At 42.9% G+C, this 13253-nt stretch overlaps 1 protein-coding gene across 3 annotated transcripts in view; it reads left to right on the top strand.

The window, feature by feature from the left end:
- The window catches only part of NVL (nuclear VCP like), a 97519-nt gene that overhangs the window by 56376 nt on the left and 27890 nt on the right, over positions 1 to 13253 (top strand). For all 3 annotated transcript variants that reach the window (XM_030936717.1, XM_030936719.1, XM_030936718.1), the window contains one exon: positions 4459 to 4558. In XM_030936717.1, coding sequence (XP_030792577.1) covers positions 4459 to 4558 — 100 coding nt within the window. The remainder of the gene's footprint in view (positions 1 to 4458; positions 4559 to 13253) is intronic.

Raw genomic sequence — 13253 nt, 5'->3', positions numbered from 1 at the left:
CAACACCCATTTATATCTGGAGAAGATATAAAATTGATCTGCATTGAATACCACTTGATTCAGCCACACTGAGTCACAGTCCTTAGAGATTTCAGTACAGAGTACCAGAAACAGTTGTTATTAGGAGTGCTATTATATAACAATTTGAAGCTTAGTGAAGCATGACATAAACCATAAATATATAACCTTTTTGAAGCAGACAGCAGCTACTTTATTTATTTATTTATTTATTTTTGAGACGGAGTTTCGCTCTTGTCTCCCAGGCTGGAGTGCAATGGTGTGATCTCGGTTCACTGCAACTTCCACCTCCTGGGTTCAAGCGATTCTCCTCCCTCAGCCTCCTGAGTAGCTGAGATTACAGGTACCCGCCACCATGCCTGGCTCATTTTTGTATTTTTAGTAGAGACAGGGTTTCCCCATGTTGGTCAGACTGGTCTTGAACTCCTGACCTCAGGTGATCCATCCGCCTCGGCCTCCCAAAGTACTGGGATTACAGGGTTGAGCCACCACGCCCGGCCACAGGTACATTTCTTGTAAGATGACTGAGGGAATGGTTACATTTCTTTTGTTGTTGTTGTTGTTGTTGTTGTTGTTGAAATGGAGACTCACTCTGTCACCCAGGCTGGAGTGCAATGGTGCGATCTCGGCTCACTGCAACCTCTGCCACCCAGGTTCGAGCGATTCTCCTGCCTCAGGCTCCCGAGTAGCTGGGATTACAAGCGCCCGCCACTGCACTTGGCTAATTTTTGTAGTTTTTAGTAGAGACGGGGTTTTACCATCATTTCTGAAACCTAGGAAATCTTTTGTGATTTATTTTCAATAAGTGTGTGTGTGTGTGTGTGTGTGTGTGTGTCTTGGGTCATAAAACATTATATGCCTCATTTTGCTAAAAATCTCCAAAAACATTCAAAAGTCACAAAAAGAGCTGACTGATACAAATAAATAAATAAATGTGACTCACATTTTAGCAGTTTTGTTTCTTCATCCAGTACTCATTGATACCGTCATAGAAAATTCTTATTACAGGCTTATCTTTGATAGTGATGTCAATGACTGAGGCAGAGATCCTTCCCAGGTTCCGCAGTCATATTCCAAAGTCTACTGTGGGCTATGGAGCAAAACACAGTACTTTGATATCTCCAGCTGGTTAGGGCATGACATGCTCTGGATTTTATTCTTTTCCTTTTTATTCCCATCTCTTCTGCCGTGAATAAACCCTTCATTTGTCCACAGCCCCTTCAATTGGTTTGCAGCTCTCTACTGTCAGCTGGTAAATCTAAATTTGGAGAGGTTCATTGTCAACTGTTGCCCTCAAAGAAGTCTGTAGCTGTATGAAGTACATGTCTGACTTCTGGTTATCTCTCTTTTTTTTTAAAGAATGAAGAATGGCTGCTCCATAGGCAGAGCGGCGTTATTTGTTTCTTGGATGTCTACTGCCATGCATTTCTTTCTTTTCCTTTCCTTTCCTTTTTTTTTTTTTGAGAAAGAGTCTTGCTCTATCACCCAGGCTGGAGGCTGGAGTGCAATGGCGCTATCTCAGCTCACTACACCTCTGCCTCCCAGGTTCAAGTGATTTTCCTGACTCAACCTCCCGAGTAACTGGGATTACAGGTGCTTTCCCTTCCCTTTCCCTTTCCCTTTCCCTTTCCCTTTCCCTTTCCCTTTCCCTTTCCTTTCCTTTCCTTTCCTTTCCTTTCCTTTCCTTTCCTTTGTTTTTTTTTTTTTTTTTTTTTGAGAAAGAGTCTTGCTCTATCACCCAGGCTGGAGGCTGGAGTGCAATGGCGCTATCTCAGCTCACTGCAACCTCTGCCTCCCGGATTCAAGCAATTTTCCTGACTCAACCTCCCGAGTAACTGGGATTACAGGCGCCTGCTACCATGCCCGACTAATATTTGTATTTTCAGTAGAGGTGGGGTTTCACCATGATGGCTGGGCTGGTCTCGAACACCTGGTCTCAAGTGATCCACCAGCCTCGGCCTCCCAACGTATTGGTATTAGAGACATGAGCCACCACACCCAGCCTACTGCCATACATTTCTATACTCTGATATATATGGGTTTCTTTTCTTGTGGTTTTTTTGTTTGCTTGTTTGTTTTTGAGACAGTCTTGCTCTGTCACCCAGGCTGGAGTGCAGTGGCGTAATAGCTCACTGCAGCCTCCGCCTCCCAGGGTCAAGTGATTCTCCTGTCTCCGTCTCCCAGGTAACTGGGACTACAGATGTGTGCTACCACACCTGGCTAATTTTGCATTTTTAGTAGAGACGGGTTTTACCATGTTGGCCAGGCTGCTCTCGAACTCCTGACCTCAGGTGATCCACTCGCCTCGGCCTCCCAAAGTGCTAGGATTACAGGTGTGAGTCACTATGCCCGGCCAGAATATTATGGCTTTAATACAGAAAAATCTATCAGTCATTCTTGTATTGACTCTCATCTTGCTTATGTAGAACAGTATTTTTTACCCTTTACTTCCTTATATTTTTGAGTATGGATTATGATTCTGTTAGTGTTATATTCCCCAGGAGTGATAATAAGGAGCACCAAATTTTTTTTTCTAGAGAAATCAGTGGGGTAAGCTGGGCATGGTAGCTTATACCTGTAATCCCAGCAGTTTGGGTGGCCAAGGCAGGCAGATTGCTTGAGTCCGGGAGTTCAAGACCAGCCTGGGCAACATGGTGAAATCCTGACTCTACACAAAAAAGAAAAATTAGCCAGGTGTGGTGGTGCATACCTGTAGTCCCAGCCACTCGGGAGGCTGAGGTAGGAGGATTGCTTGAGCCTGGAAGGTAGAGGTTGCAGTGAGCTGAGAGCCCACCACTGCACTTCCAGCCTGGGTGACAGAGCAAGACCCCTGTCTCTAAAAAAAAAAAGAAAGAAATGAGGTAAGCCCATTACCACCTCTGTACGTAAAATTTATGGTGAAGAAAAGCAATTAATGACCAAAAACACAGCACCACTTTTCTCATTTCCTTCATTTAAAACTTTTTTGTTGTTTCTGTATCTAAGTGATTTATCCCTCTGCCTGAATTTATACCAACTCCCTGGATGTTTCCTTTCACCTAGATATTGCTGAGGTAACTGTACTTTGTATTATTTGCTTCAAGGAAAAGAGAAAATACCTCATCAGTGTCCCAGATACTCCTGTATGTGTTGCACTAAAAAGATCTGGAACACCTGGCTGGTCTGATGTTGGTGGGTTATCAGAATTTATTAACATTAGTGTCATCCAGGTGCAGTGGCACAAGCCTGTAATCCCAGCACTTTGGGAGGCCGAGATGGAAGGATCGGTTGAGCTCAGGAGTTCGAGACTAGCCTGGGCAATATAGCAAGAGGATCTCTAGAAAAAAATACAAAAATTAGCTAGGCGTGGTGGCACACACCAGTAGTACCAGCTACTTGGGAGGCTGAGGTGGGAAGATTACTTGAGCCCAGGAGGGGAAGGCCGCACGCAGTGAGCTGAGATCACACCACTACACTCTAGCCTGGGCTACAGAGTAAAACCCCGCCTCAAAAAAAAAATTAGTCTCACCAAAGCTGGTATACAACCTCCCACTGTTAAATTTGAGTGACTTTAAAAATAAAATGAGATCTAGAATACCTGATATACTGGGAAATTTGGGGTTCAAAAGCTTAGTCTAGGGCTGGGCGGCTCACTCCTATAATCCCAGCACTTTGGGAGGCCGAGGTGGGCTGATCACCTGAGGTCAGGAGTTTCAAGACCAGCCTGACCAACATGGTGAAACCCCATCTCTACTGAAATTACAAAATTATCCTGGCACCATGGCACATGTCTGTAATCCCAGCTACTTGGGAGGCTGAGGCAGGATAATTGCTTGAACCCGGGAAATGGAGGTTGCAGTGAGCCGAGATCACACCATTGCACTCCAGTCTGGGCAACAAGAGCGAAACTTCATCTCAAAAAAAAAAAAAAAAAAAAAAAAAAAGCTTAGTCTGGGTGGGGTGCAGCTCTCACACCTATAATCCCAGCACTTTGGGAGGCTGAGGCAAGAGGATTGCTTGAGGCCAGGAGTTCGAGACTAACCTGGACAGCATAGCAAGACCCATCTCTACCAAAGAAACAAAAGCTAGCTGTAGATTTGCCCCAAGGGAAGTGTATTGTGACGGTTAGATGTTTGAGTAACTCAGAAACATCAGACCTTGGGATCCATTCAGCCTGAGATTGAGTCTCATCTCTTCCTTTATCTAGTGATGAGAACTTGGACAAATAACCCCTCTAAGCCTCACTTTCCTCATTTAGACTGTGGATAATAATAGGATTGCTGGGGAAGTCCACTGATGAGAACACATTTTGCACAGTGTGTGCGTATAGTGGCTCCTTGGAAAATGATCATTGTTATCTCTTTTGCATGGGGAAATGTATTATTTTCATGGGGAAGAAAATGTTTTTTTCTTTTTTCCTTTGTATTGAGAGCTGATGGAACTAGATTTATGTCTTTTTAGACAGGGGCAAGTGTCCGAGTGGTGAATCAGCTACTTACAGAGATGGATGGTCTGGAAGCACGCCAGCAGGTTTTTATTATGGCAGCCACTAACAGGCCAGGTAAGAAATAAAAATATTGTAACACAGATGAATCTAAAAACTTACAGCATTTCCATAGAAGAGATTCAGATAATTAAAAATAAAAGTAAAAACTTGTAGCATTTATAAACAATATAATTCACACGCATCCTAGGAAAGGAAGATTAAATTTGGACAATCCCTTTTTGGTTCTGTGAAAGGAAACTTAGTAGTTAAAATAAAGGCTTAGAAAGCTTTTGCATAAGCTGTAGTAAAAAGCATAGTATTACTGCTTGGATCCCATGAGATTGCTTTTCTGTGTTGATGCTTAGAAAGCTCTTTTTGGCTGAGAACAGTTGCAGCATACACTCTTTTCTGTTTTTTTTTTTGAGACGGAATCTCACTTTGTCACCCAGGCTGGCATGCGGTGGCATGACCTTGGCCCACTGCAACCTCTGCCTCCTGGATTCAAGTGATTCTTCTGCCTCAGCCTCCTGAGTAGCTGGGATTACCGGTGCTGCCACCATGCCCAGCTATTTTTTGTATTTTTAGTAGAGATGGGGTTTTGCCATGTTGGCCAGGCTGGTCTTGAACTCCTGAACCTCAGGTGATCCGCCCACCTCCGCCTCCCAAAGTGCTGGGATTACAGACATGAGCCACACTCGACCAGCATACGCTTTTGACCACAAAAGTATTTTCAGAATTTGTGTTTTATGTTTTCTCGCTAGCTTATAGGAAACAAAAACCATACTCTTCACTCTACTAGAAGTTAAAGATAGATTTTTAAGGTTTTATGCTGGAGCCATGCCCTCATATCTGCCCTTAATGATTACTGAAAATTGTTTTCAAGGTTAAGCATTCTTTGAGAGATTCAGAAAAGGGCTCAAGACTACAGAAGTGCAGAAGGTGGCTCAGAGTTACAACTCTAATCACATGCTTGATCTTTCTGGTGATCCGTCCCCTGCCTGAAGCTATCTGTGGGGCCACTATGCGTCACCATGTTAGCTCAACAAAGATATTCCTGGCACTCAGGAAATTGCAAGGAATTTTGAAGGTCTGTGCCAGGAATGGTGGGCAAAGACCAATTATATTCTGTATTATACCATAGTAACCTTGGGACTATATTACTTCATCTTGCTGACCATCATTTTGGCACTTTTAAAATGAGGATGATAATACTTAATTGGCAGGATTGCCGCAAAGGTTAGGTGATGTTGGTAATGTATCTACCACAGTGGTAGTAAACAGCAGGTAGCTATTTAGTAATTATTATCATGTTCATAAGCAGTTTGGTAATAGTAGTGGGAACAGTCATTAGGTCATAAAATCACAGTCATCCTAGAAGAAAGTCCCTCAGTTGAACAGAATCACATCTTCCCTTTCATAAGAAGATACAGATCTTTTCTCACATATTTCAAGAAGATGCTTGTCTTAGTCTGTTTTGTGTTGCTATAACAGAATACCTGAAACTGGGTAATTAGTGTTAAAAAGAAAAGAGATTCAGTTCTTCTAGTTCAGGAAGCTGGGAAGGTCAGATTGAGTGGCCTGCATCTGTCAACGGCCCTCTTGCTGCATCATCCCAAGGTGAAAGGGTGGAAGAGCACAAGAGCATGCATGAGAGAGCAAAAGGAAAGTGGCCTGGACAGGAGGAAACCATGGTCCCATGAATAAGGGTGGACAAATAAAGTTTAATTAATTTTACCCTATCTTTGGACATTTATCTCAACTGCCTGAGCTGAACAACTGACTGTTTTCCTCAGCCTACCAAAAAGCATTTTGTATAGCAAAAGATTGGTTTCATTGGAGGAAACCTGGAGAAGAGAGAAGCAGAGAGGAGGGGATCCTGGGGAGTAGGAAATGAGGGCCGTGTTTCTCTCAAAAAAGCCTCTTTGAAGAAATACATTGATCTAGTTTTTTCTGGTGTATGATCATCCTTTTTAAAGTGAGGAGCATAAATTAGTAAGGATGGGCTTAATATCTGTTGGTGGTGAGACAAGAAAATGCTAAAATTATTATCTGTTACTTTATTTAATTGTACTGTCTGGTTTTGACGTATGGCTTGTCATGTATGCAGTGTATTAATAACATCATACAGAAACATAGTTAATAAATGATTAGACATTAAAAAAAAGAAAGAAAGTGGCCAAGCTGGACATGGTGGCTTATGCCTGTAATCCTAGTACTTTACGAGGTCGAGACAGGAGGATCGCTTGAGCTTGGGAGTTTAAGACCAGCCTGGGCAACATAGTGAGACCTTGTCTCTATTATTTAAAAAATAGAGAGAGTGGCTAAACATATCCTTTGATCAAGAGTCCACTCCTGCAATAACTTACCCACTCCCTTGGAACCAGCATTATTCATGAGGCAGAGCCCTCATGACCTCATCACTTTTTAAAGGCCCCACCTCTCAACACTGTTTTATTGGGGATTAAGTTTCCAGCACGTGAACTTTGGGGAATACGTTCAAACCACAGCATCAGTCTTTCGTTTCCTGTAATAACATATTCTGTCGTTAACAGCCCTCACCATATTTTAAGTTTGTTTATTTTATTTTATTATTTATTTATTTATTTTGAGACAGAGTCTTGGTCTGCTGCCCAGGCTGGAGTGCAGTGGCGTGATCTCAGCTCACTGCAACCTCTGCCTCCCGGGTTCAAAGGTTTCTTCTGCCTCAGCCTCCCAAGTAGCTGGGACTACAGGCACGTGCCTCCACGCCCAGCTAATTTTTGTATTTTTAGTAGAGACAGGGTTTCACCATGCTGACCAGGCTGGTCTCAAACTTCTGACCTCAGGTGATCTGCCTGCCTCGGCCTCCCAAAGTGCTGGGATTACAGGCATGAGCCACTGCGCCTGGCCTGTTTATTTTAAAACCTGTGTTAAGAATGGCAGATGAATCATAATGTGGTACCAGTGTCTTGTTTTTTTCCCTATGTGTGTATACTGTTTTCCCCTAAAACTCTTCCATCCTTTTTTCCCCTTTAACAAATCTGTTGCATTAATGACCTCCATTTAAAAATAAATGATCTGGCTGGACACGGTGGCTCATGCTTGTAATCCCAACACTTTGGGAGGCCGAGGCCGGCGGATCATAAGGTCAGGAGATTGAGACCATCAGCTAACACGGTGAAACCCCATCTCTACTAAAAATACGAAAAAATTAGCTGGGCGTGGTGGCATGTGCCTGTAGTCCCAGCTACTTGGGAGGCTGAGGCTGAGGCAGGAGAATTGCTTGAACCCAGGAGGCGAAGGTTCCCGTGAGCCAAGATTGCACCACTGCACTCCAGCCTGGGCGACAAAGCGAGACTCTGTCTCAAAAAATATTAATAGTAATAATAAATGTTCTAGATCTTCTTCACTTGTTTTCATGCTTATTTGGCAGTTCTGCTCCATTGTATACTATCATGTGACATTGTTTTGATTGCTTATAACTTCTTGTCTGCTTAGCTTTAAGAATTCCCCCCTTGTTTGATGTTCTGGTTAGCCGTTGCTGCCTAACAAACTACTGTAAAGCTTAGTGCTTTAAAATCACCATTTGTGGCTGGGTGCAGTGACTCACACCTGTAATCCCAGCACTGTGGGAAGCCAAGGATCACTTGAGGTAAAGAGTTCAAGACCAGCCTGCTCAACGTGGTGAAACTCCATCCCTACTAAAAATATAAAAATTAATTGGGTGTGGTGGTGGGCACCTGCAATCCCAGCTACTCAGGAGGCTGAGGCAGGAGAATCACATGAACCCAGGAGGCGGAGGTTGCAGTGAGCCCAGATCGCACCACTGCATTCCAGCTTGGGCAACAGAGGGAGACTCTGTCTTAAAAAAAAAAAAATCACCATTTTTGCTTGTCTCATAATTTTTAGGTCAGGAATTTGGGATGGGCTTGTCTGGGTGGTTCATCTTGGATCCACATGCTATCAGCTGGAGTGGCTGGACCAGAGAATCCATTCCCACAGTGGCCTCTTTACTCACAATGTCTTCACAATCCTTGGTCTCTCTCCCAACCAAGCCCCCAAATAATTATCTTCTTTTTGGGGTTTGTTTGTTTTGAGGCGGAGTCTCACTCTGTCGCCCAGACTGGAGTGCAGTGGTGTGATCTTGGCTCCCTGCAACCTCTCCCTCCTAGGCTCAAGTGATTCTCCTGCCTCAGCCTCCCAAGTAGCTGGGATTACAGGCATTCACACCACCCCCAGCTAATTTTGTATTTTTTAGTAGAGATGGGGTTTCACCATGTTGGTCAGGCTGGTCTTGAACTCCCGACCTCAGGTGATCCGCCTGCCTCAGCCTCCCAAAGTGCTGGAATTACAGATGTGAGCCACCGTACCTGGCCCCAGTTACCATCTTTTAATGCTTCTTCATGTGACTTGGGCTTCCAGTAGCATGCTTCTCTCAGGGTGCTTGCACTTCTTACATGGTAGGCAGATTCTAAGCATTGAAAATGGAAGCTGCCGTTCTTCTTAAAGGCAAAGTCCAGACTAGGTAAACTCTATTGTTCAGGGTACTGACAGAAAGGCCCAGCTTCAAAAAGAAGAGAATATGGAAGTGTAAATATATTTGCCGTAGGCTGGGTGCGGTGGCTCACACCTGTAATCCCAGCACTTTGAGACGCTGAGGCAGGAGGATCACCTGAGGTCAGGAGTTCGAGACCAGCCTGGCCAACATGACGAAACCCTGTCTCTATTAAAAGTACAAAAATTAGCTGGGCGTGATGGCGGGCACCTGTAATCCCAGCTACCCAGGAGGCTGAGGCAGGAGAATAGCTTGAACCTGGGAGGCGGAGGTTGCAGTGAGCCGAGATTGTGCCACTGCACTCTAGCCTGGGCAACAAGAGCGAGACTCCGTCTCAAAAATAAATAAATAAATAAATAAATAAATTGATTAATTAAATTAAATAAGTATTATATATATATTTGTGGTCAGCTTGAATCCTTAGTACCTATATTTCTCTTTTTAACACATTCTCCCTTTATTGTGCAAGTTGTTTAGTCATCTTAAGGTTTGGTGTTGTGGATCAGTCATATTAATACAATTTTCTTCAATCTGTAAGGAGATTTGCTCTTTCATTCACCAAATAATTACTGAGTTTTTAATTGTATACCTCGTCCTGCTGAGCTTTGGGAATTCAAAGATGAAAAATCACAAAATTCGTTGCCGACATATATTCTGCTTTGGAGCTGGGGAACAGGGTGGGGTGGGGTGGGAGTAATAAATAAATAAAATGAGGCTGGGCACAGTGGCTCACGCCTGTAATCCCAGCGCTTTGGGAGGCCGAGGAGGATGGATCACCTGGGGTCAGGAGTTCAAGACAAGCCTGACCAACATCGTGAAATACTGTCTCTACTACAAATACAAAAATTAGCTGGGTGTGGTAGTGGGCACCAGTAATCCCAGCTACTTGGGAGGCTGCGGCAGGAGAATCTCTTGAAAATCCAGGAGGTGGAGGTTGCAGTGAGCTGAGATCGTGCCTTCGCACTCCAGCCTCAGCGACAGAGCGAGCCTCTGTCTCAAAAAAAAAGAAAAGAGTAACAGGGTGAGAGGATAGAGAGTGACTAGTGGTTAGGGAGGGGAGGCTAATTTAGGTGCTGTTGCCTGGGAAGACTTCTTCAGAAAATGGCATGTGTACATGAACCCAAAGGATGTGAACCAAGCCATGCAGAAATCTGGGAGATGAGGGTATTCCAGATACAGAACAAATGGTATACCGGCCCTGAGAGGAAAACAAGCTTGGCATGTTGGAAAACCAGCAAGAAGACCTGTGTGCCTAAAGCAAAATGAGTAAGGGGGACAGTGATAAGAGAGGTGCAAGGGGCCTTTTAAGCCACAGTAAGGGGTGTGGATTTTATTCTGATGTGATGGGGAGCTATTGGAGGGTAATGAGCAGTTTTCCTAACAGTTTGGTAGCTTTTAATACCCTTGACTTCCTTGTAATCTTTCTGATGTATTTTACTTTATACATTGAAAAACGTTTAAGAAGCAATCCATAAACTTTCTGTATTCCAAAGAAGTCCTTGACACAAAAGATACTCTGAACCAGAAGATCTACGGTCAGTCCATGGAGAATTTGTGTGAGCTTAATGGGAGAAAGTAAGAAGTGGTAAAATTTGAGACATATTTTGAAAGTAAAACCAATAGGATTTTCTGGAATTAGATGTGAGATAAGAGAAAGAAAATAGGCCGGGCGCGGTGGCTCAAGCCTGTAATCCCAGCACTTTGGGAGGCCGAGACGGGCGGATCACAAGGTCAGGAGATCGAGACCATCCTGGCTAACACGGTGAAACCCCGTCTCTACTAAAAATACAAAAAACTAGCCGGGCGTGGTGGCGGCGCCTGTAGTCCCAGCTACTCGGGAGGCTGAGGCAGGAGAATGGCGTGAGCCCGGGAGGCGGAGCTTGCAGTGAGCTGAGATCTGGCCACTGCACTCCAGCCTGGGTGACAGAGCAAGACTCTGTCTCAAAAAAAAAAAAAAAAAAAAAAAAAGAAAGAAAATAAATAAGGGCTATTCTTATTGTTAGACTGTTTTATCTATACTGGGTAAAAGGTTTTGCCACTTCTGAGATAGGGGACACTTAGATAAAAGTCTATTTTCAGTTCTAAAATGTCTGTTCAAGGAGATGAAAATAAGTTTATTTCATTTTCTTTACAAGTCCCTATTATTTAAAACAATCACCAGTAATAACAACTAGGTTTTTGGAGCACCTACTACGTGCCAGGCCCTCTGTTGGATGCTTTACTGTGTTAAACCTCACAACAGCCCTACGAGGAAATTACACGTGTGCAAAAGTTGAACCTTGATGAGTGATATGGTTTGGTTCTGTGTCCCCACCCAAATCTCATCTTCAGTTGTGATTTTCACATATAGAGGGAGGGACCCCAGTTTCAAATCAAATGTCAGGAAAAGCTTATAACAAAAACTGTAGTTTTCTGTCCCATCCCTTCTAATCCCCTGAGAGGCAACCACTTGAGCTGTTTTTTTCATATTTTCAAATATGCTCATATAGCTATTTCTTATCAATTTTAAACACTGCCCATTAACCTCATTTTAAGGTAGATGAAGATTTAGTTATCTTACGTTCACCCTTTCTCCATACCCTTCACTCCCACCATCACTGCCACATCATCTGTCCTCTCCCTATCCTCCCAGTATTGTAATATAGTTTGATCACAACTCTTGGTTAAGTCACTAGTGTTTACATTACTATGGCTGTGTGAATATTTCTCTCTGCTGACCCAAGCGTGACACTGATTAGGTTTCCTTTCTCATATAACTCTTGTTCTTGGATTCAGTGGCCCTCATTCTTCTCTTTTGCTTTGTTTTCTGTTACTGTTCATCACATATTTTATACAGCTGTCGATGTTATTTATTCAAATGATGTACCAGTTCCATTTGTTTGTTTGTTTGTTTCTGGAGCCCTCCCTCTAGAGCTTTCCACCTTCCTTCTTTAATCTGGAGTGGTTGCTTTAGGCCTGTGGTCTAAACAACTGTTATTTCAGTATTTCCTTGACTGTTTTCCTTTGTTTGTCCTTTGTTTCTGATCTCATGAGTTTTTTGTGTGTAGTTTTTCTACCTTGCTCACACCCTCATTTTGCTGGCACTTATCTTTCAGTGGCTTTTCTAAGAAAGATTATGTAGGAAGTAGGTTTTTTTGACTGCTTGTATATTTGATTTGTTTTTCCAAATGTGAGACAATCCCCTATAGTTCTTTTATATTTGAAAATATCTTTATTCCACCGTAATTTTGATTGGTAACCTAACTGGGATATAATTTTGAGTTTAAAATTATTTTTCTTCATAATTTGTAGACATTGCTTTTTTTCTTTTAAAGGTTCCATGTCATTCTCATTCTTTCTATGTGACTTTTTGTTTGTTTAATTTGTGTGCTTGGCACTTGGATGTTAAACCCTCCTGGACTGATATCCTAAATGTCCTCTTTTTTCTTATTTTTCATCTTCTTGCCTTTAACTTTTTTCCCAATTATTGAGGTATTAATGCTTAGAAAGTAAATGAAAATACTGTCCTCTCACCATTCCACCTTTGGTTATTCCGAAGAACTGGGACAGACCTCTTCTTTTATTTAATTTATTTATTTGTATTTTTGAGACAGGGTCTCACTCTGTAGCCTAGGCTAGAGTACAGTAGTGCAGTCACAGCTCACTGCAGCCTCAACCTCCTAGGCTCAGGAGATCGTCCCACCTCAGCTGGGACTATAGGCACGTACCACCACACCCAGCTAATTTAAAAAAAAAAGTCTTTTTTGTAGAGATGATATCTCACTATGTCGCCCAGGCTGGTCTTAAACTCCTGTCTCAAGCGATCCTCCCGCCTCAGCCTCCCAAATGTGCTGGGATTACAGGCGTGAACCACCGGGCACTGCCCTAGCCCTCTTCTAATGTGTGCTATATCAAAGTCCGCATTCTCTTCTGGAAATAAGCAACTGCCTTGTGCTTAACCAGAGGAAATGCAGTTCCTTGTACCCTAGCCTTAGTCTCTCCTACGCACATCTTGCATTCCCTTCTTCACATACCAACTCCTGTAAAGGATGTTCTCAGTTAGGAAACTGCTTGTTCCCCCTTAATCTATTATCTAGCTGTTTAAAAAAGATATTCCTGCACAATTATGAAACCCAAGTATCTTAGTACTTTCTCTTCTACTCAATAATTATCTATTTTCTACTAGTAGCAGTATACAATCCAGAAAGAATTTCTGCCTTCTATGCATAGCTCAGTTGAAAAATAAATAAGGGCTGA

The sequence above is a fragment of the Rhinopithecus roxellana genome, chromosome 8 (genome assembly GCF_007565055.1).
Source record: "Rhinopithecus roxellana isolate Shanxi Qingling chromosome 8, ASM756505v1, whole genome shotgun sequence".
Lineage (NCBI taxonomy): Eukaryota > Metazoa > Chordata > Mammalia > Primates > Cercopithecidae > Rhinopithecus > Rhinopithecus roxellana.
The sequence above is the reverse complement of the archived record's forward strand: the minus strand, read 5'-3'. Positions and strand labels throughout refer to the sequence as shown.